This window comes from Capra hircus, chromosome 8 (assembly GCF_001704415.2).
Source record: "Capra hircus breed San Clemente chromosome 8, ASM170441v1, whole genome shotgun sequence".
In the NCBI taxonomy this organism is placed as follows: Eukaryota; Metazoa; Chordata; class Mammalia; order Artiodactyla; family Bovidae; genus Capra; species Capra hircus.
Window position 1 is genome coordinate 48,875,618 of NC_030815.1, and position 23,384 is coordinate 48,899,001.

The window sequence follows — 23,384 nt, forward strand, 5'->3', positions numbered from 1 at the left end:
GTTAAGAAGTCCCAAACTGGAAATTCCCTGGTGGTCCACTGGCCAAGATTCTACTCTTCCACTTCAAGGGGCACAGATTTGATCTCTGGTTGAAGAACTAAGATCCAGTGTAGTGTGGCCAAAAAGTAAAAAAAAAAAAAAAAGAAGAAGTCATCCCAAACTTACGAGTCTGCAAATTAAAATACAAGTGAAGTAAATTATTTTTACAATATGTATTGCTACGCTAAAATGATCTTGGGCCAGAGAAATATTTTAGAAGCATAATCTGGTCTAAGTGGTAATATTATCACAATATAGACTACAAGCAAATATTCTTTCACTGTAAGCATCATACACTTGTATATATTACTGTTTAACATTTGAGGGAATGACGATTATATATAATAAAATAAATGTATTATTACTCTCAATTCCTAAGAAATGCATATATATATATATATATATATATACACACACACACATATATAGTTCCTATTTTGAGCATTCAGTTAACCACATTGATTGCTTATATTTAGACATTGTTTTAGGCCATAGGTTCTCACCTTCTCCAAATCATTTTGGAAGAGTGCTATTGAAAAACATTAAAGGCAAACTGCAAGAATCTGAAATTGCCAGCATGATCTGTAGATACCACGGCTTATAAAATACATGCTCTGTGTTTAAAAAGGTCTGCATGACACAGCTTTCCCTGGGATCCTTCTGCTTAGTGTTCTATCATCAGCCTTAGCCAAATATGGTTTATCATAGGCATTCTGGCCTCTCAAAGGGATATGGAATAATTGGCTTCAAGACAAGTAACTCTGCCATATGGAAAATATGTTCCTGGAGAATGCTGCTATAAATAAGGACAGTTTTGTGGTTATATTCTTTAGATCATGCCTCTCCTTTTCTCATATATTTTATCTTTCAGGCACAGAAATAGAGTAATGGTAGTTAATATATAGCTCTGGAACAAAACAACCCAGATCTGAATTCTGGTTCCTCACCTATTAACTATGTAAGTTTTGAAGTATCCATCTAGTCATCCATTTATGATTTGCTAAACACTCTGTTCTGTAGCATTCTTATCAGGTTGCTAACCATAAAATAGTGAAGTAAAGAGACCAACCTTTGGAAAATCCTTATTGTGTGGGAGAAACATACAACCACATAATCACATCATTATTATAAACCATGAGAAATTTGGTTCAGTTCATTCTGAAGTGAACTATATTATTATATGACTTCTCTAACCTTCCGTTTTCCTATCTTTTTAAAAATGAATATTTATTTATTTAAGCTGTGTCAGGTCTTAGATGTGGCATGTGGGATCTTTTGTTGTGGCACACAGATACCCTAGTTGTGGCACACAAGCTTAGTGGTTGTGGCGTGTGGGCTTAATTCCTCTGCTGCACATGGGATCTTAGTTTCCCAACCAGTTATTGAACCTGTGCCCCCTGCATTGCAAGAAGGGTTCTTAACCATTGGACCACCAGCAATGTCTCTTCTTATCTTTAAAATAGGGATAATTTACCTCACGTGCTTCCCAGGTGGCTCGGTGGTAAAGAATCTGCCTGCCAAAACAGGACACGGGCTCATTCCCTCAGTTGAGAAGATCTCCTGGAGAAAGAAATGGCAACCCACTCCAGTATTCTTGCCTGGAAAATTCCATGGGTGGAGGAGCTTAGCAGGCTACTGTCCAGGGGCTAGCAAGGAGATGGATACCACTTAGCGACTAAGCCACCACCATAATTTACCTCATGGAGTTGTGTTGAAGACTAAATAAGGTGATATTTGAAACATTTTCTGTGTGACAGACATTTTGTTAAATGTTCATTAAGTGGTAGTATGTTCTATTGGAGTTGGAGTGAGTCAAAACAAACTTAACTCAGCAATTCTAGTGTATTTTAATACTTCCTTTCACTTTTCATTGCCCTGTATTATTTTAGGCTATCATTTTGCATTGTTCCTAACCCTCCTAAGTCCATTCTCTTCCCTCCTCAGGTTGTTTGCCTGCTGCGTGGTTAGTCGCTCAGCTGTGTTCAACTCTTTCCGGCCCCGTGGACTGTAGCCTGCCAGGCTCCTCTGTCCATGGGATTTCCCAGGCAAGTATACTGGAGTGGGTAGACATTTCCTCTTCCAGGGGATCTTTCCAACCCAGGGATCAAACCTGCATCTCCTGTATCTCCTGTACTGGCAGGTAGATTCTTTACCACTGAGCCACCACTTTGTGGTCTTGCCTATTTCTATCAGGCTAATCTTCCTCAAATAATTTGACCATATCACTTTTCCTTCCCTGTATTTGCAAATGCTCCCTTTTGCTCACAGTCCTGAAGCCAGTCTCCTCTTTCTGATTTTCAAGGCCTCGCATTTCGGGCTCTAAGTCATCTACTCAAACTTGTGTTTATACATTTTCTACTCTAGGTAGCCCTCTATTTCTCACAATTGCTTTTGTAATTTTCCTTCCTAGAACGTTCTCCCAGCTCATCCCTGCCTTTCAAAATCCTTCATATTCTTTAAGACTCAGCTCAAATATCACAACCTACCTAAACCTTTGCCAAACTAAACGAGCTTGATAATAGCTACTAGTTAAGAGCTTACTAAGTTCCTGGCACTATGCTACTGCTGTAGTTAAGCATCACAGACTTGGTTTTATTGGACATGAGATGTAGTAATAGTAGAACCAAAATTTGATTCCAAATCTGATTCCAAAATCCAGTTTTAGGGTAGCTTTAAAGCTACCCTGATAATGATCTCCTTTGCAATGAATATTTACTGCTACCTCTAGTATAAGCTCGGAGAAGGCAATGTCAACCCACTCCAGTACTCTTGCCTGGAAAATCCCATAGACGGAGGAGCCTGGTAGGCTGTAGTCCACAGGGTCGCATAGAGTCGGACACGACCGAAGCAACTTAGCAGTAGCAGCTAGTATAAGCTATAATATTTCTTACTCTTTGAGTCTACGATAGGCAGTTAATAAATATTTAAACATTTTATTATGTATCATATAATGAGTTTCATTACATTACATTGATTTCATATAAGGGTGCTCCTTATATAAATAATCTTCTTATATTGATATTTATAAAATAATTCATATCTTAACTGATTCCATTACATAGCACAGCTTTTACATTAATCAAACTATTAGGTATAGAGGTTTTAAAAAATATTATTATTATTATTATTATTATCCCAAGATTATTATTGCTTGGATTTTTAATCCAGGACTAGCATATCCAAAGACATAATTTTTAAACAACTAGAAAACAATTTGATACATTAACTCAAATTTTCTACCATCAATAGCGCTTTTACCTGATAGTGTTTAAAGTGTTCCTTTTTTTAAAGTAAGGGACCCTAAGTTGAACAGAGGAAGTTAAGGAAGGACTGAACTCATCCATTCATTCCAGACCAGGCATTTCCATATTACATTCATCCATATTTGGAGAAAATAGTTATCAGACCAGTTTTACACCTGTCACAGACACTTACTGTAATGGACATTTACTTTTATCCCCACCAATTATTTGCTAGGTCATGCTGTAGTATTAAAAGCAGCTTGTGGGATTAGGCGATATAGCCTAAAAGAGCCACTGAAGTGAAAAGAAAACAGTTCCCACCCACATCTGTGCTTTGCTTTGTAACCTCCATTTGTTCTTGCCCCTCCTCCTCTCTTTATAATACCATTGAAAGGCTGTATGTAGCCCATTGTTAGCTCCATTCTACTCATAAATTAAATCCTTAAAACCTCTTGGCTCATTATCTAAAGAGTCAGTTCCAGAATATTAGGTTTACTGTGACCCTGTAATTTACTAGATTTGTACCTTCACTAAGCAACGTTAGAAGTTACTATACATTTGTCGGCAAACTTGTGAGAACAGCAATAATTATTTAAAAACAAAAGCTGGTTGATTATTTCAGAAAAGAATATGATGACAAGAGCACTGGATCTCAAGCAAACAGTTGCTTGCTATGGACAGTTTATACCATAAACAATCTAACTTGAGAGATAAGTATTCAGCCAACTCCATTAGCACAGTGACCTGATTTGCAGCTTTGTTGGACGTTAATGAATGTTTTTAATCTACATTTGCACAGACAGTTCTTCTCTTCGACAAGCAGCAGTAACCGTCAATAAGCAGAGAGCAAAAGGATAATAGGTATTTCTAAAGCTTCAGGTGTGATCATCAGCTTTCCCTCACGCCACTTTATAAAGAGGATAAATCTCACCAACGATGCCAAGCCCTCAGATGGCCTGACAAGATTTCACCTGGAATTCCAGGCACAGATTTGTTTTACTGAGGAAACTCATTCCAGAAGCTAGGGGCCAAGTGAGATGTCCAAGGCCCCAGAGCTAAAGAATTAAGAAATGTTTTTTCCTTTCGCTAATGCAAACTGCAAACGGTTCTGCGGTCTCCCTCCTGAGAGGCCAGGACACCTCTGGAGAGAAAGAGTAGGCAACCATCAGGGGCTCAACTCTGCCCTCAGCTTGCCTGTTGTTGCTTTTCCCACCTCTTCAGGGTTGTCAGAGCCACTCAAGCAACTAGGATATTTGAGGTCATGTAATGCCTGGAGAATCCCAGGGACAAGGGAGCCTGGTAGGCTGCCGTCTCTGGGGTCGCACAGAGTTGGACACGACTGAAGCGACTTAGCAGCAGCAGCAATGCTGGGTAGGGGGCTTCCCTGGTGGCTCAGTGGTCAAGAATCCACCTGCAATGCAGGGACTGTGGGAGATGCAGGTGGATTCCTGGATCAGGAAGATCCCTTGGAGGAGGGAATGGCAACCCATTCCAGTATTCCTGCCAGGAAAATCCCACTGAGCCTGGTGGGCTACAGTCCACAGGTTGCAAAGAGTCGGACATGACTGAAGTGATTTAGCACAAACAGAATGCTGGGTAGATCTCTAGGAGTCTCTGATTAAAAGCTATTTTTCCATATTGAATGTGAAGAACCAATTTTTCTCTCATTTCTGGGAATGGCTCATTGGGACCCAGGGTTCTGCATTTCCTGAATACTTTGCCAGGGATCATCAATACTTCTCTGCCCTAGTTCAGTCTTGCACCATTTCAGAGAGATGCAGAGGGATTGTCTTAGCACAGTTCCCAATCATTAACTTCCGTACTTGTCAGAACCCCTGCCTCCTGTTATACGTTAATAACACCGGAGAGGAGATACAACTTATGATTTAATATATTTGTTCAGTGGTTCTCAAAGTATATTCCCTTATCCTGATCCCAACAACATCAGCTTCAGCTAAGAATTTGTCAGAAATGTAGGTTCTCAGGTCTCACTCTAGAATTACTGAAACAAACTTGGGGACAGGTGGGGCTCAGGAATCAGTGTTTTAAGCACCACCCCCCCCAGGAAATTCTAAAGCATTGAAAATTTTTAGTCAATAGTCAATTTAGTACTAGATTTCTGAGATGTATGAAATATATAGAAACAAAACTTGATAAAGGAGTAAGTTATTTCATTTATTCATTACTTATAGTGTGTTAGATACCATGGGCATAAAGGTGAGATGTAGTTCATCTCTACAAGTTCACCTCTAAATCAAGTTCATCTCACGTCTTCGATCTCTACAAGACGCATATTGTCTCAGACAAATTAACCAATAAGCAATAAAACACAAGGTTTAGAGTATACATAAACATGGTGTTCTATAATGACATAGAAGAGAGCAATTATACCTGGAAAGGTTAGAGAAAGCTTAAAGAAGTGTGAAACCTATAACAATGGAGGCTTCATTATATGCCTGGCGCTATTAAAACACTTTACTTACTTGTTTTCTTCTTCTTTTTTTCCAATTCTTTTGTGGGGAGGGCAGTCAACCACAAGGTATGTGGGAGCTTAGTTTCCTGACCAGGAATTGAACCTGCACCCCATGCACTGAAAACATGGAGTCTTAACCACTGGACCACCAGGGAAGTCCCCCATGTTTCCTTAGTTAAACTCCCCCAAGTTTTTTCTATCTCCCTCTTTTATACAAAAAGGAATAGACGCTCCAAAAGGTTAAATGATAAATGCAGCTGTGGATCTTTTGTGCTCTTATCACAGATGATGACTTGAACTTGGTCCCAAGGACAGTACCATGGCCATCATCTAGAGGCAGTGACCAATATGCAATGTTTGGGGCATGGTAAAGGTTGGAACTCTTACACTGATAGGGAAAAATGGAAGCCAGAAGCAAAGATTTTTTTCCCCATAGGCAATGAGAAACCCTTGAGGAATTTATGCATGGGTGAACTCTGGTATATAGAAAGTGAAATCTGAAAGCAGATGACATGTGTCTCCATTCTATTTTGTTTCTACTTCTCAAGCCCTTGACTCCTCTGTCTAAACTCTGCATTCTTGCCCCTCAAGGCATGGGTCTTATTTCTTCTGATAATACTGCAACCTGAATCCAGGGCCTTTCCTAAATCCTAAAGAGCCCTTCAGGTCTATCACTGTTTTCAAATAGGTTTGCAAGGTGTAATATCTTGAGATTAGTTGATTGGGAAGAAGATAAGGAAAGAATGGAGAAAGGATGAGAACATATGACTGCTGCCATGAACTGACAGTTAATACTACTGAAAGTAGTATTATCCTTGAGTTTTGCTCAAATAATTGCAAAATAATTTGCAAAATAATTAACCTCTTTATATCTTACATGACAGAAAATTAAAATCTTGATAAGAGCTAGACAACTGAAGACCAGAAAAATCTTTTCCAATTAAACCATATTCTTTTTAAGATATGTGTTCAGATAAAAATTCTGAAGGCTTCTAATCTCTTCACTCCCTGACCTATCTACCTACAATGCGGGAGACCTGGGTTCACTCCCTGGGTCGGGAAGATCTCCTGGAGAAGGACATGGCAACCCACTCCAGCACTCTTGCCTGGAAAATCCCATGGATAGAGGAGCCTGGTAGGCTACAGTCCATGCAGTCACAAAGAGTTGGGCACGACTGAGTGACTTCACTTCTTCTTCTTCTCTTACTTTAATAATATTAACAAAGAAAGAGAGTAGCCCTGCTGGTCACAGGTTCTGGAGTCAGAAGCACGATTCAAATCAGCATTTGAATGCTGATTTCATTATGTATTAGCAATATCATCTTCAGGAAATTACCCTTTTATTTCTGCTATTCTATCATCATTCGTAAAACTGGCTAGCAATAGTACATAGGGTTGCATTGTGTACTAAATTTTTTTTAAATCAATATTAAAAATTATCACTATAAAAGTTAGCTTTTGTTGTTATATTATTAGCTAAAAAGAAACAACACAATTTGTGATTCAACTTAAATCCTTTAAAATTCAGTTTTTTAGGTACTGATTAATGTTAATTCAATGCTTGTTACTGCAATGACTTGGCAATGTATTGTTACTAAAGTCCTGTATTAAAATTTTTTTTAAATTTCCTTTTGTCACTTAAGAAAAATGTTTTATATAAATAAAGGATTTCTCCACTTTTTAAACCTATGACCACTCACTTCATATGCAGTCTGGTCATTCAATAAATATAGATACTATTTAAATTGAAAAACAAGCAAGGAAAATAATATGAAAAGAAACTCCACACCCAGAAGAACAGGCTCATCATTATTAACGTGACTATTGAGTACCCTTTATGTACCAAGAATATTTCCTCAGATGCCCTGGAAACCATATTTTCATGACATGACTGTTTGAAGATGGAATAGGGGTTAGGCACTCAGAATGGTGAGAAACAAAGAAACCTGGCATAAAATGCAAATACTGTTACAAAACTCACCTTATCTCCTTCTTCCACCTCACAGAGTTTCTCCTCAGTTGCGGGATTAAAGACTGGAAATTTCTTACCACTCACTGAACTATGCCATTCATTGTTTATGAAGATCTGTAGACAGAGGAAAGATAAGTAAAAAGGCATTTAAATATCCAGCCAATTTCAGAAATTTTTTATAAACTTAAACTAAAGCACTAAGTGAACCCAATGTTACAACCTCACCTCCCTCAGCTACTTGCCTTCTCCAGGAATTTTTTGACTGTTTAAAACATTTTACACACAAACACACACACGTGTGCATATATAACACACTAAAATAAAGTAATACTTTACAATTTCACTAAGATATGAGGTCATTTAAAGAACAGAAAATACAGACTGGAGAAAACAATTTAGAGAAAGATGCTGTTATCTTAAATAACCATGAATTTGAGGCAAGAGTGAAGGCTTAATTGGGCTTGATCTTTATGAATCATTGTCTATTTTCCACTTCAGATTCTGAACATGCTCATCTTGGGCTACTGGTGATTTGGTATGGTAAGTGACTATTTTCTGATCCTTTAGCTTACTGTCTTAAAAGTAGCCTGAGGGAGGATTTTAAAAGAAGATTGCTTAGGAAAAAAATCAGTTAGTGACATTTCTTCATTGACTTTTTAAAGACATAAGGGTTTCATTCTTCTTTTTAAAAGGTTGTCTAGTAAATTATTTGTCCTCAGATGAAATCAGGTACTAGATTTCTTAGTTCTATCTATGAAAAAGAGACTTGCATCTAAAGAAACAGGTGGTGCAGAAAATAATTGAATTTTGTTCTGTGTACACAAAGAGTAAAAATATTAAGAAGTGTTAGTATGTCATTTAAAAAGTCTGTTTCAGTTTTTGCAATGCTGAATTTGCATTTCTTTATGGAAACTATAATACCTTTGATATCTCATTCATCTTTTCACAGAATAAAAATATCTTACGTAGCCAAATTAAGAAGGACTATTTTTGTGGTGAATAAAGTGATATTTTGTTTCTGACAAAAGCTAGAATTTCTTCTTTCTCCTCTCATTCCATTATTTCTTGTTTATTCTCTTGTTTTCTTATTCATTTTTGAAATACAAAAAAAATCATAAGTACAGTGTTGAATATTATGTATTGTGACTTCCTGTTAGATTATTTTTACAACATAAACTAGTTTATTTAATGTTAAACCACAGGTAATTGACCCATGAAATTTTAAATGAAAGGTGACATACACAGTGGATCTATAATATATATTTTAACTCAGACACCTCCTCTTTACTTGATATTTAAAGATAAGTTATTAATTGTGCAACTCTGAGGGAGAATGTATTGAAACACTGCCCCTCAAGGTTTAAATTGGTTGTTATGCTAAATACAAATTACTGAACTATTAAAGATTCCCCAGTGACAACTCTCAAGATTGTACATTGTTGATTTAATTATTTATATTGTGTATATTTGAAATAAAAGTAGTCTTTTAAATTAACCTATGAGTTTGCACTGACTTAGCTGTTCTGTGCAGTGTCCAAATTTAGCTTAACATTCTGTCAAATTAACAAGATATATATTACTATATATCACAAAATGTTTACACATAATTAATTCTATATTCTGTGATTTACAAGATTGTTACTCAAAAAAATTAAAAAATTATTACAAAAGCATTCCCTGTTCTCCTACACGTCTACTATAAAGCTTGTCACTTTTTCAAAAACTCATTTTTAAAGTTTGCCTTCCCTCTCAAGCTATAAGTTAAGATAAGGTCAAGGACAGTGTGTGTCTGTTTCTCTGATTTATCCTCAGAACAAAAAAATCCCAGTCAAAGTGTTCAGCACAATCCCAGCCCTCAAGTGATCTTAACCTCAGTGAAGAACTCTTAACTAAATAACTTAAAATTGAATCAAAGAACCGAGAATCCAGTAGTTACATATGGGTAGAATCTATAATATTCTGCACATGTGTCCACTTTGATATTTTGACTTGCTAAAAAAACAAGAGGAAGGATATGTCTCCTTATTTGCCTATTCATGCCAATGTAACCTATGTATTTGGAGGAGTTCCAAAGAATTGTAGCGCTAGCCTGGAACTGACAGGAAAAAGATGTGGACATGAGTAAATTAAAGGGGAAGCAAAGCAGTTCAGATAAAGAGACTAGATGTCCAAAGACACGAATGTGGAAGTCTGAGAAAGATAGAAGTATCGAGAAAATCCTTGTTTCTCTGATAGGGTAATATAATACAGACGAAGACCATAAAATTCCTATTAGCCTCCATGAAAAGAATATAAACTTCTTAGTTGAACTTGAAGAAAAATAAATTTATATTACAACTACTGACTTGCTCAACATCTTTTGGAGTGAATCAGCATTGTAGCTATTATTTTTTTTATTTATAATATTTTATTTAATGATAAAATTCATTTTTAAAAGATGGCTGAGGGAGAAATAAAAAACATATCATTATTGTAAACATAAGATTTAAATATTCAATGAAATTTATCTTTATATACTAAGAAAGGTTAGAGGAAATTTATGATGAACAAGAAAATACCATCAACTTATAGTCACAGCTTAATTGTGCATAGAAGCCTGGCTCTGATTGCTTACCCACTTTATACCCTAGATGAAGTTTAAATGATTTTAGCCTATTTGTGAAAATCAAATCTACTTTCAAAGGATAAACATTTATTATCTTTTGATAACAAAGATATTAAAAATAATTTGTTCTCAGTTATAAAGGCAAATTTGAAGTGAAATTCTTCCTTTTTGGGCCTAACAACAAATCTTAATCTCGTACAAATAGTTGAAACAAGTCTAGATACCTAAAACTGACTGCTTTGAAAGAAACGAATACTAGGCTGAATGTAAATTTTGGTATGTTTGATAAAGAGTCCTTCACTATATATTATCTTTTTTTTCCTGAAGTTATTGTAGACTTTACAGTTCATATTCTTCAAGTTTACAGTGTTTTCTTTCCTATGTCTTTAGTCCGGTTTTTTCCCCAAGAGATCACTGGGTAGCACCTTAATCAAAGTGTCCCAAGTTCAGCTCATTGCCATTTCTAGCTTTACACTGCTCTCACTTCAAACTAAGATTCTAAAACTTGTTCTTGCATTCTCTCTCTCTCTCTCTCTCTATCTCTCTCACACACACACACACACACATGCACACACCTTCCCTCTTCTGTTAAAGACACACAGAACCCCTACTCATCCTTTTTTAACACTGTGTTCTCTACTACCTGAAGAAGGGAAAGCCTACCCTCTCCAGTATTCTGGCCTGGAGAATTCCATGGAGTGTACAGTCTGTGGGGTCACAAAGAGTAGGACACGACTGAACGACTTTCACTCACTCACTTACTCTGCTGCTGCTGCTTAAAACAAGACACAAAAAACCTTTCCGTGTTCTCCCTGCCCCTATCTCTGCCTAGTTGATTTTTCATCTTATTATAATCTTCCTAAGAAAAAGCACTTCAAATTGTGTCACCTTCTCAGAATATGTATGTTGTTCTCCCTTCTCAAACTCCTCAGCATGGTGTTTGAGGTGTCTCACCACTTGGCCCCAAGATCATTTTCTAACCTTTTATCCCACTCTTTCCCTTTTGTTTCAGCCTCATTCTACTCTGTTTCTCAGACTGGAGTTTCATTATTTTCTTTTCCTCATACTTCAAGCTCTTTTAAAACGTCATTTCCTCCTGAGGATTTCACTAGTTGGTCCAGTTGGATTTAACCTCTTTTTTTCCTCTTTCCTAAGATAGCATTTGAATCTCCTACTAATAAATTACTTATTATGTTTTGTTTTGAGTTAAAGCTAGCTATCTACACATCAGCTCATCAGCTAACAAACAAAAACCAAAGACATCATATTATTTGTCCTAGATTCTTTAGCCAGCCTTGCAAATTTCTAATTCTGTATTTTCTCTGCTCTAAAGATAGTATGACCTCCTCCAATTTTATATCTCTAAACTAAGAGAGCACAAAGTCTCCCCCTGTCAGAAATATGCCCAGAATTCTACCCTTCCACAGTGCAATTTCACCAAAACTCTAATAAAAAGAAGGTACAGAATGTATTATATTTTGTTAAGCCTGTGGTGAAACTTTTCATCTCCCACCTAAGTCCTCTTACACTGATAATTTGTGGTTTCAGCTTTTCAATAATATGCTCTCATATATTACAACTTACTTTTTAAAAAAATTATTTATTTTAATTGGAGGCTAACTACTTTACAATATTGTAGTGGTTTTTGCCATACATTGACATGAATCAGCCATGAGTGTACATGTGTTCCCCATCCTGAACCCCCCTCTCATTTCCCTCCCCATGCCATCCCTCAGGGTCATCCCAGTGTATTACAAATTATTTTAATCCCTTCATACATTCTGTTTGGTGAAAGAACCATTATAATATGTATGTACCATCTATTTTCATTATCAGACTCTTGTATTTAAACTGTACATAAAACTACCTTTTCAGATTAGAGTCAGTGAATATTTTGTAAATGAACATTAAAGTAAGAACAGAAGTTAATCTATCCTCCTCCAGGCTACTAAAGAGATCAGTGGCAGATGATCTCAAATTACCAGCAATTACTCTGCATTATTCAGTTTCCATCTTTAATATAGGGGAACACAGTGAACTTAATTTTTGTTCGAATTTGTGCTTATACTCATATGACACAAAATCATCGTTTTTGTTTTATCAGAAAAGTGTTAGTCAAATAATGAGTAGACGCCTGAGAAATACTGTTAGTAATAGGGAGACATGGAAGATTAGTGAGCTATGGCCCTGCTTCCAAGTGGCTGTGATCTAAAAGGAGAGTATATTTATATCATGATCAGTCAGTAACGAATTGAAGATTGTAGAATGCAATGACCAAAGCAATGCTTTAATTAGTAAGTTGCACAGAGAAACTCATAGAAGAAAGGAGCATGGCCTGGAAGAATGCAACCTTGAAAATTTGGACTGAAGTGGTAGAAAGAAGGAAAACAAGGAGCAGAGAGAGGGAACCCCCTCGGGATATTTGAAACACAGTCAAGAGATCAGCCCCAAGCAGAGAATTCCAGTGGAAACAAATCTTAGATAAATTCCAACAGTGAAAATTAAACCAGTTAGTGATGGATCTTGACACCCAAGTTACTCTATCCTGGATGTTATGAGACAGTGACAGGATCAAATGGATGTTTTAGAAATACTGATACCAAAAATGGATTTGAGGTAGAGCAGAGTCAGGCTCTCTGGTGGCTCAATAGTAAAGAATCTGCCTGCCAGTGTGGGAGACACAGGTTTGATCCCTGCCTGGTCTGGGAGGATCCCCTGGAGAAGGAAATGACAACCCACTCCAGTATTCTTATCTGGGAAATCACATGGACAGAGAGGCCCCATGGACCACGGTCCATAGGGTCACAAAAGTTTCTGGCAAGATAGACTTAGTGACTAAAAAACAACAACAACAACAACAACAGACAGAGTCCAGGGGATTAGCCTAGAGACCATTTTAACATTCCAGGCATGAGGTCTTAAGCCTTTAAAGAAGAGTGATGTATCAATATAGTCTCTAAATTATCAATGATATACATTCTCCCGCAAACAGCAGCCTTTCAGTATGAAAACAAAATTTGGCACAGATAATGAGATGAAACAATCTGGCGTTGTACCATCCTTTTCTTCCCCTTAGCTGTGGAGAATTTATTGGTAGGACTATCTGGATCATCTTGTTCTCTGTTTTAATTTTATCCAGTTTATATATGCCTTACAGCCAACTGTGTAGCTGAATGTTTTTGAATAATCATCCTTCCTATAGTTATATAAAATGGAGATGTATAGGTTAATAAATGTTTATTAAAATGATTATGAAACCATTTTAGGTTTGTTGAAATGATCTATCCTGATTACAACTTCATTTTCCATTTGCTGTTTGCCTTTAGCAAGTTTGAAGGGAAAGGGATCATGCTATAAAAGTAAAAAACAATTATTGGATCCTATTTAACCACTATATTAACTATATTCTAATTATGAAGTTTGGACTCAGGATACTTTTAAATAATATATATGTGCAGTAGACTCCAAGTTCACAATACTGATGGGAAATTATAGATGCCTATGCATACTCTTAAACTTCAAGTGCTTCTTATTTGGGAAAACAATCAATGGAAATGTTGAGGCAACTTAATAATTGATTTTTACTCTTTAAATTTTAGATATGTCAGATTGTAAGAGATACATTATATAAACTTTGATTTTAAAAAAGAAAATGGCTGTTTCCTGAATGTAGTTTAGTGACCAAGAAGAAGTCATAATTTTGAATGAAAGAAAGCCTTTCCTGAGGAAAAGTTCTTATATCTTAGTGTGTTTGGTATAAAGCTACAATTCTAAATAAATAAGCACTTTTCTCAAAATATGACTGGTTTAGATGAAGCTAGATTTATCTAATAGGCAAATAAAACCTATTAGCCTTATCTGCTGAGATTTTGAAACCCATTGGCTTAAAAGAGAAGCCCTGACTCCCTCCAAAATTCTCTTGGGGTGCCCGAAATTCACCTGATCTATGCAGAACTGTACCCGGGCCAGCAGCTCTGGATGCCGTAAGAGAAGCCAGCGCTGTCTTGGTGGCAGAGAGAATTTAACAGATCACATTTTCAACACAAAAAGAATCTCTTTTAAGTCATGCCAAGAGTGAGGAAGGTTGAAGGGATTCTCTATTTTATGTCACCTGTGTGAAATTCCAAACCTGACATCCCGAGCCTCGGCTATGTGGAATAATGGGTACCACTGAAAACGTATAGGAACTGATGCACGTTGTAAATGTGTTAACTTTTCCCCAGCATTAGGAAGCTAAAATGTACCAAAGACCTGGAGGGTGGGAAGTACGGCAGGGAGAAAGAACGAAGATGGGAGCTAATAAGAGAGGGAGACTAAGCAAAAGTCAGGTGGGGGTGTTAAACATTTAAAAGAATCAAAGCTAGATCTTCTGGCAATTATTTTTAACCCAAACCCTGAGGCAGCAAAGCAAAATGTTGAGACTCAAAGTTAAAAAAAAAAATCCAAAAGGAAATTAAGGAGGAAATAACAGATGGGAGGAAAATGCTTAACTGCAGTCAAAAGAATGAAAACAAAATGAGAGGGTGGCCAAAACAAAAGTAGGAGAAAGAAAGTTTTTCTTTTTCATTTCTATTTTATATTACAGTCTGAGTTCAGTAACATGAGTGTATACTCTTTTCTTACTTGTCTTTGGAAGAGCCTTTTCATCCTTTTCAACTCAATCAGGGAAAAAGAAAAGATGCTGAAGCTTTTCTGTTTTGAGCCACATCATCATTTTGTCCCATAGCTGGCAAAAATACTCATCAATAATTTCCATACATTATGTATACCCTATATCAGAGGTAAGCCTGGAAAGTTCTGTAAATATTTAATACTTAACAATACTAAGACCCAGTAATATAATTGCTTGCATATATACCTTCCTTCTAAAGAAAGTGGCAAATGTAGAGCATAATTCAGCTGTTTGATATTTACATTTCTTTGACTTCTGAAAAAGTATTCGGAGAGCAGCGGAAATGGTCAGTTAATGGAATCAGGGTGAGGGAGAGAGTTGTTCAGACAAAATTTTAAGAAGTGCGATGTTTGTGCAAATGCCCAGTCAAGAAATTCACATTAATAATTCCAACATTACAATAAAGGTATCAAGTATAGATATTATAATATCAGAAAGTCAAATATTAGCAACATTTTACACACCTTGCAAGCAATGCTGGTATTTGTGGGAACTTTTGACAGACAGACTCACACATACTTACACACTCACGCACATATATACTCAAAATGTATCACTATGATGAAATCCAGTTTACACAAAAGTTTACTTTTCTAATTTGTTTATTAGCAGTGGCTCTTAATTAAATGTTTAATAATGAAGTAATTATTGTCCATATTTTGTGGAACAGGGCTCAATATGGCCACTTCAATCTAATAAACATATAATGCATTTGGCCACAATTATAATAGCGTCATGAATACCCAAACCACCACAATTCTATGCTAGATAATTGCCACTTTAAGACAAGTGCATGGCCATTTTATCAATGCCAGTATTCCCAGGAGTGTTCTTTTATGCTGATCTGTGTTATATCATCCCATAGATTACCCAGACCATTTTAGAGATACTAACTTTGGACTTCCCTGGTGGCTCAGACGGTAAAGCATCTGTCTACAATGTAGGAGACCCGGGTTCGATCCTTGGCTTGGGAAGATCCCCTGGAGAAGGAAACAGTAATCCACTCCAGTACTATTGCCTGGAAAATCCCACAGACAGAGGAGCCTGGTAGGCTACAGTCCATGGGGTCACAAAGAGTCAGACACGACTGAGCAACTTCACTTTCACTTTCACTTTTCAATCTAACTTTGGGTTGCTCTTCAAATGAGTTGTTTCTCATACTCTTCAAGAGTTTTTCTCACCCCACCCCCTTATTCTGGCAAGTAGTGACAAATATGTGAAGTTCAGTTTAAGGAAACCCTGTGAACACTTGTTCTGAGAGCCCTTATGAAATGGGAATAACACCCTCTTTTAGGGGACGTGCTATTTACTTTAGGATTTTGTTGATAAGATTTTCCTAAAGCTAGGCAGGTATCTGAGAACAAAACAGTTTGCCAAGACACAGTCTTCAGAGATGAGTTAAATATTACATTCTTATAGAAGGTTTATATCCCAGGAAAAAAATCAAAGTTGGTTCCATCACTGGCTTGTGGCCATGATCTAGTTCTTGCAGGACTTGGCACTTTCTGAAGGAGAAAATAAATACTTCTGACCTGGCTGGGTGTGAGTGGACTTTCCTATTTCTCCCAGAAAGTGTGACAGCCACTTTCTGGGAGAAACAGGATGTCAGGTCCCTAATTCAATGGTGACCACTGTGTAGGTAAAGTTACAAGGCTGACTCAACGCTTTTAGACAATTGCTGCTGGTCAACAGACCATGCTTTAAGTAGCATCAACAAATCCTAGAAGTCTATTAGAAATCCAGAATACCAGATCTCACCTCAGACCTATAGCATTGGAATTTGCATTTCAACATGATCTGTAAGTGTCATTCACATAATTAAATTTGAGATTATACTGCTCTGAAGTATCTTCTTTCTACTAGTCCACCTGTTTAGGGATCTGACGTCCAAATCATCTCTCTTCTCTTATCATCCAAATTTCCATTCTCTCAGTCAGAGTAAAGAATGAATGATACAAGTTAAGTAACAGGTGCAAAAGCACTTGTTAGAGACAATCTAATGAGATTCAAATATTAAATACTGCTATTTTCAGTGTTGAGGGAAAAAAATGAACTCTCGTGGAAAAGAATCCGATCTGAAATGAGAAGATTCAGCTCATTCTGTCTTTGCCTCTTAAAAGCTGTGTGACCTTGAACAAGTCACTTAAGCTATCTAAGCTCAGGTTCCTCAGCTTTAAAATGAGACATCTTCCCTATCTCCTTCCTGGCAGCTCATTATGAACTTCAAATGAGACCAACAGATGAATGTAGTTTTGAACTGTAACATGCAGTGCAAGCATTTGATTTGCTTACATTGGCAACTGAAAATTTCTAGAATTCTAGGAATCATCTTGGAAAGGAGAGGGTTAAAAAGAGCCTGGACCAAGGAGCTAATAACTAAGTGCCAGGCACTTTCCACAAATTACCCTAATTCTCACAGCCACTTTCCAAGGTAGTCATTATTATTCCTAATTTACAGACAAGGGAACTGAAACTCAAGGAGCTTAGAGGCTTGGCCAAGGTCATATCATTAAATAAGTAGAAGAGCTGGAAATCGAAGCCGGACTTATCTTGTTAAGCTGCCTCACCTTGCAGCCATCCCGCTATTTGTTCAACTGCTTCCGAGCCAAGACCAAACAAAATATTGCATCAGTCAGAGGGAAGCTAAACGATCTCCCAAATGAAAGCAGTGCCACGGCACAGTCATCTTTGTCTTGAACCTAAGTCCTGTCCTGTTTTAAGCACCCCTCAGTGGTTTGCTCAAATGAAACCCATCAGGCCGTCTGGCAGCAGCCTCATCTCCAGTCTTATCCATGCTCTCTCTTTCTCACTTCATTCCGACCATGGTCAGCTTTGGATAGTTCCTTGAATATACCATGCCCTTGTCCACAGACGTCCCTGCAGGTGTTCCTACTCTGGGTCTTTGGTTCCTCAATTCCATGGCCACCTTATGTCTGCCTCCCTCAGACTTCCCTTACCTGTCCCCTTCCTTCCTAAAGAGGCTGTCCCTGACACCTCATCCAAAGAAAGCTCTTCTCCTCATATTGTCTCAGCTTTCAGTTTTCCTCTTTTTAGTTTTCTTCCCACCCATTCCAAGAATACAAGCTCCATGAGGCAAGAATCATTCTTGCTTTCTGATATCATAAGACCTAGCAGAGAACAACTCGATGATTTGGTAAATAAAGGGATAAAAAATGAGAGAGAGGAGGGGCAAAAAGGAGAAACGAGTGAAAAGAATGGGGTATTTGGAAATGCATGTGGCCTGAACTTGTTTGTTTTAAGAATTTAAAGGGAGATAGTGATGAAACACACACATACACATACGCACACACACTTTAAATTGTGCCTAGCACATAATATTCAATGATTCATAAACATTCTTTATCAAAAACATATCTTTAACCTACATGGGTTAAGTAATAATACCAGAAAACTGGGGAAATATATCCTCCTCCAAGCAAAATTTATTATTCCCTAGGAGTTGAAGAAATGCGGTTCTCACAGGATTAGCACACCTGTGTCACAGTCTTCTGCATCACGGCCTCTCCCAGCTCAAACCCCACCTTTTCAATCAAATTGGAAAGTCTGTTTGTTTCCAACCTTTCTTATTGTTCTCCTCTTTTTCTAAATTGGTGGCAAACTTCCTCCTGTTGGCCTGGAAACAGCTGAGCAACAGCTGGAAAGGCTCATAGGCATGTCCCCTCTAGTAATCAGGAATGAACAAATGAAAGTCAGAATAAAGATAGGCTGGGATGCCAGCAACTCCGTGTCCCAAAGTAGTGATACTGGTCTTAGACGAGTCACTTGGGGTGAGGGCTGAAGCTGCCAGCATTCCAAGTCTAGCTTTGTCACTTACTAGCTGTGTAACTTAAGGAAAGTTACTTAGCCACTCTATTCTTCAGTCTTCTCAACTACAAAGCAGGAATAGTAACACCCTCATAGGGTTATTGTAAAGAGTAAATAAAATCATCATAAATAACTAAAACAGTCATTGGCACAGAGTAAACACAATGAAACTTAACTATGATATTTCCTGTCTGTGTGAGTGTCTGTGTGGGTATGTGAAATGTTATTAGCCAGTGAAGATCTTTTCTAGCATGAATAAGTCATTCATTATTGAATGAGTTACATTTAAGAGTCAACTAAATATTTGGGGGTTTGATTCCTGTCTGAGAAAGCTTTCTTCCTGAATTTTCTATTTGTCTTTAAGGTGGAAAATAGTGTTGTAAAGGGAGAATGGAAAACAAAGATACCAAATCCTGTAAGAGAAAGTTCTTGATCCCTGAAATCCAGGATAAACCCTTGGAACTTAGCTCCAATGAAATCCTTGTCAGGTGGGGCATGACTGTGCAAGAAAGAGTGACAGAAAAGCTAGGGGATGACAATGAAATGAGAAGAACACTTGTGGGAAATAGATCTAGGAAAGGCTGAGTAAAAGGAGGTCCTGGAAAATTGGATGGAATTCAGGAAAATAAATCGGACTAAGATGGCTAATGTTAATCGATCACTTCCCCTGTGTCAGGTACTATTTCAAGGGCTTCATACGCATTAAATGCATGTGATGGTTTCTTCAACCTTAAGGATTCCCATTTTACATGTAAGGAAACCAAGGCAGAGAGAGGTAACGTAGTTTTCTCAAAGATCACACAATTTCCCAAGAAACTCATCCTTTAAAAGGATGAGCAGAGAGCTGGCACAGATTTTGTTTAGAATTTGTTTAGAATTGGAAAGGGGCGAGGGGGTATGAGGATAGAGACAGACTCTGAGTTTGAGTGCATTTATACTAATGTTACTGAGATTTTAAATTCCAAAAACTTTGGTATCATTTTATAAAGTATTTCTTAAACTCTAATCTCTGCTTTATGTACCTTAAAAAAGAAAGTAGACTGTAAAGTCATAAAAGTTATGCATCAATGGGATCTTTTGTTTAGACTAGAAGCAGTCTCAAGCTTGAGAGCATGTATAGTTCTTCTATGGTAGTTGCAATAGTTTTCTGTTACTCAGTCTTGCTCGTCTCTTTCCTCCACCTTGCCCCAACAACCAACATATTCTAATGATAATAAACATGAACACTAAAATAGTGCAAGAAAAATAACATAGTTTAGGGGCTTGCTATAGAAGGTAATTTCTCAGACACTATAAAGTCCCTTGCTTATTTTGTTTGCAACCAGGAAAGTTAGCTAATAACCATCTTTTTCCAACTCCTCTTGCAAGTGCAAATCCAATACAGTTCTTCAGTTAGGCATAGTAAAAAGAAAATGCAAAGGCATTTGAAAAAGCTCACCCATTTAGATTTAATTACATACATAACTGGTGTCCTCCCAAGTGTGAAAATGCTGTAACCAATAAATCAGACAATAAAATGCTATCTGAGCAGAACAGATTTATAGAGAAGATGTGTGAGCAATCGAAATTCACTGACTTGCTTGCATTGGGTATTTTTACCCAGAAAAGTTCTTATATGCAAGAGCAAATTCCTGCTTGGAATCTTGCCTCCTTTTGAGCACGTAGGTCAGTTAGTTTCCCTAGAGGGTGTTCTTGTGTAATGACTTTTAAATGAACAGGCGATATTAATCTTAAAATCATCTCATATGTTAAAGAATCACTAGATCTGTGTTTTGCCCACTACTGTTTCTCACATGTTTAATTAATAAGTACTTAATGAAGCTTAGTTCAGTAGAAAGAATATTTCATGTTAGAGTTCGCTGGAAATTCACAGACAAGGAAGACTTCAAACTTTTGCAAACCAAATTTTTAAAAGATGTGACATTCAGACTACCAGAAAATGTGACATTCAGACTATCAAAATATCTTCCCAGTATCATGGGGGAAAACAAAACAAAACTGGTTATAATAGTAAGGGGATAGATAATTCAATCATTGCCAGTGGTTTTGATCTTTATAAAATGAACGCATTTTTAAATGTATTTACTTTGGATTGAAATATCTTGCAAATGACAAACAGTAAGAAAGTTGGGGAAACTGGAGTCTTGTTATCTGTTAGGCGTGCTTTTGCCAAGTGCAAAATCTTTGGAGGGTATAGTCTCGTCGCATTTTTCATGTTCCCATTTGGAATAAAATCAAATGGACAAAAAAATATTTTCCCTTTTAATAAAACCTTGTAAAAATAATACTTTAATATACTTTATAACTGTTGGTCGATCATGTTAAAGGCACAATCTGATCTCTGCAGACACTTTTCTAAGGAAAAGAGCCAGTCAGCTGAACAACTTCCTCATTTGTTGTGCTTATGAAAATGAAAATTTAACAGACTAGAATTTCAAAACCATCCATGGTTACAAGTAAGGAAACAATAATAGCAGGACTTTATCATAAACTTACAGTGCTCTTGGAATTTCCTTGGTTAAGTCAGACAGCAAAGTGGCTCTCCCTGAGTGGGAATAGTTCCTTTCTTACTTTCCTTTCCACATCACACCATAAATCTCATTTCTTAAATGATCTTGGTTAGATTGGTTTTGTTTATTTGTTTCTCTGAAAGTTCTAGGCTCTGACTAGAAAGCAGGAATGTAACAGTGTGAAACAGGCAAAGTTCAGAGATACTCTTGATTGACTCAAATAGGATCCATTTCCTCCTTCTCCCTAACTGTGGATTTTTAAGTCTGGGTCTGGCTCCTGCTCTTTTTCTCTAAATATTTATCAGCTAACAATTACATGCCGGCTCCAATGGCAACAAATTTGGCTGAAGAAGTAAATAAGAAGGCTTTCTTTTCCCAAATATGCTAAATAATGCAAGGACCATGTAGTTTTTTGTAACTGGAGTTTTCCTTCATCCAATTATCAGATTCAGGTCTTTCAATTTTAACACTCATTTGACATATATAAAAATCATGTTACTTCAGTATGCTCTGTTTTACTTCACTATACTCTGTTTCTCTCTCTCTCTCTCTATTTTCCTTAAAAAACAAAACAAAACCAATTTTCCATTTGTTTGCCTGTTTCCAGTAAGTTTCTCTAGTAAGTATTTGCCTCTCTCATACATGCTGGGTGCTCTGCCTAAAGTTAATAGAACTGCTTAGTAAAGTCCACTGAATCCTGGCACAAGAACCTATTACAGTGAAGAGCATTCCTTTTACTTAGAAATATTTTAAGAAATAAATTTCTGAAAAGTTGCCTGATACGATTTAGAATTCATTATGTGATCAAGACACTAAACCCAGACCTGCATTTTGCAAGCCTTTTATTTTTATATTTGCAAAGGGCTCTCTACACCAGTTTACTTAAATTGACCTTTTGTGCTTTAAATAAATGTAGTTTTTATAAAGCTGAGGCAAAGCAGCAAGCAGAAGTTGTACTAACCTTAGTATATTTAAACTGCAAATTGGTGAGTGGGGCAGGTACGTCTGGCATGGCTGAGGACGACATTGTTGGTTCTGCTCCTGAACACAGGTGACAGGCTCAGCGATTTGGTTCTGATAGAGCACTTGGCTTTATTTGTTCCTTTTTATCTGCTTGGGCTAAGGTTTATTTGCATACTGGGATATGATTGGATGAACAAACTCGGAGCAAAAAGAAAACGACACTACTTATTTGTAACACCTAGAGCAGGAAGCCCTTGACTTTAAACTTAAATCCTTAAGAAACCAGTGCTCCAGTACCGAAGCTGCGTCCGGAGTCAGGGCGCTATTTGCAGACGAATTAATTTACAAAGCCGAAACCTGTGTTAAGTGTAGGAAGCACAGCTGCTCTGGCCACTAAGACCAGTTATTATTTTTTTGGCTTTTCGTGCTTTTTATGTTACTGTGAAACTTTCTGTGTTCTGACAGACTTGGAGTCAGAGAATTCAAGGATTGAAAAGGAATCTTAAAGGGCACTTGTTCTTTGCAGAGGCGAGTGAGGCAAGGACCCTGGCCAGGTGTCTTTAGGACAGTGCTATCGGCTGAACTGTCCATGTCCCAGAAAAGCAGGGTGCTTTTCTTTAGGTCCCCTCTAGAGACCCTACCCCAAGGCCACTTTAAAAGACTCATACCCATCAAATGTATTTCAGTGCTCGGTAAGCAGACCTACTAGGATTTCAGGAGCTCTAAATTGTCTTTATTTAAATTATCTTTATCTTTATTTAAATGGTCTTTATCTAAATTATCTTTTATATGTGGGAACAGAAATGTCAGCAGGATTTTTTAGGGAACTCAAACTGTGCTCTCACACACTCACCACAATAGCAAATGGCAACATCGTCTGCTAAAGCTCACTTAAAATGAAAGTAGCCCCTGGTTTTGGAAGCTGGCTGGTATTTATCAATCACTGACGCAGGCAATTGTACCAAGAATGAATTTAAACAGGACTCTTGAGTCATATAGGTTCTTAAAATGAGATTAATGTTTCAAGTTGGGAACATTCAAAAAGGACAATTTTTAACTGTACTACTCCCATTTTGAAGTATA

At 37.2% G+C, this 23,384-nt stretch overlaps 1 protein-coding gene across 1 annotated transcript in view; it reads right to left on the reverse strand.

Moving 5' to 3' along the window:
- The window catches only part of ALDH1A1 (aldehyde dehydrogenase 1 family member A1), a 55,657-nt gene extending 32,984 nt beyond the window's left edge, over positions 1-22,673 (reverse strand). The window contains exons 1-2 of the mRNA XM_005683753.3: positions 22,300-22,673; positions 7,736-7,840 (exon numbers count right to left, since the gene is read on the reverse strand). Coding sequence (XP_005683810.2) covers positions 7,736-7,840; positions 22,300-22,365 — 171 coding nt within the window. The 5' untranslated portion in view covers positions 22,366-22,673. The remainder of the gene's footprint in view (positions 1-7,735; positions 7,841-22,299) is intronic.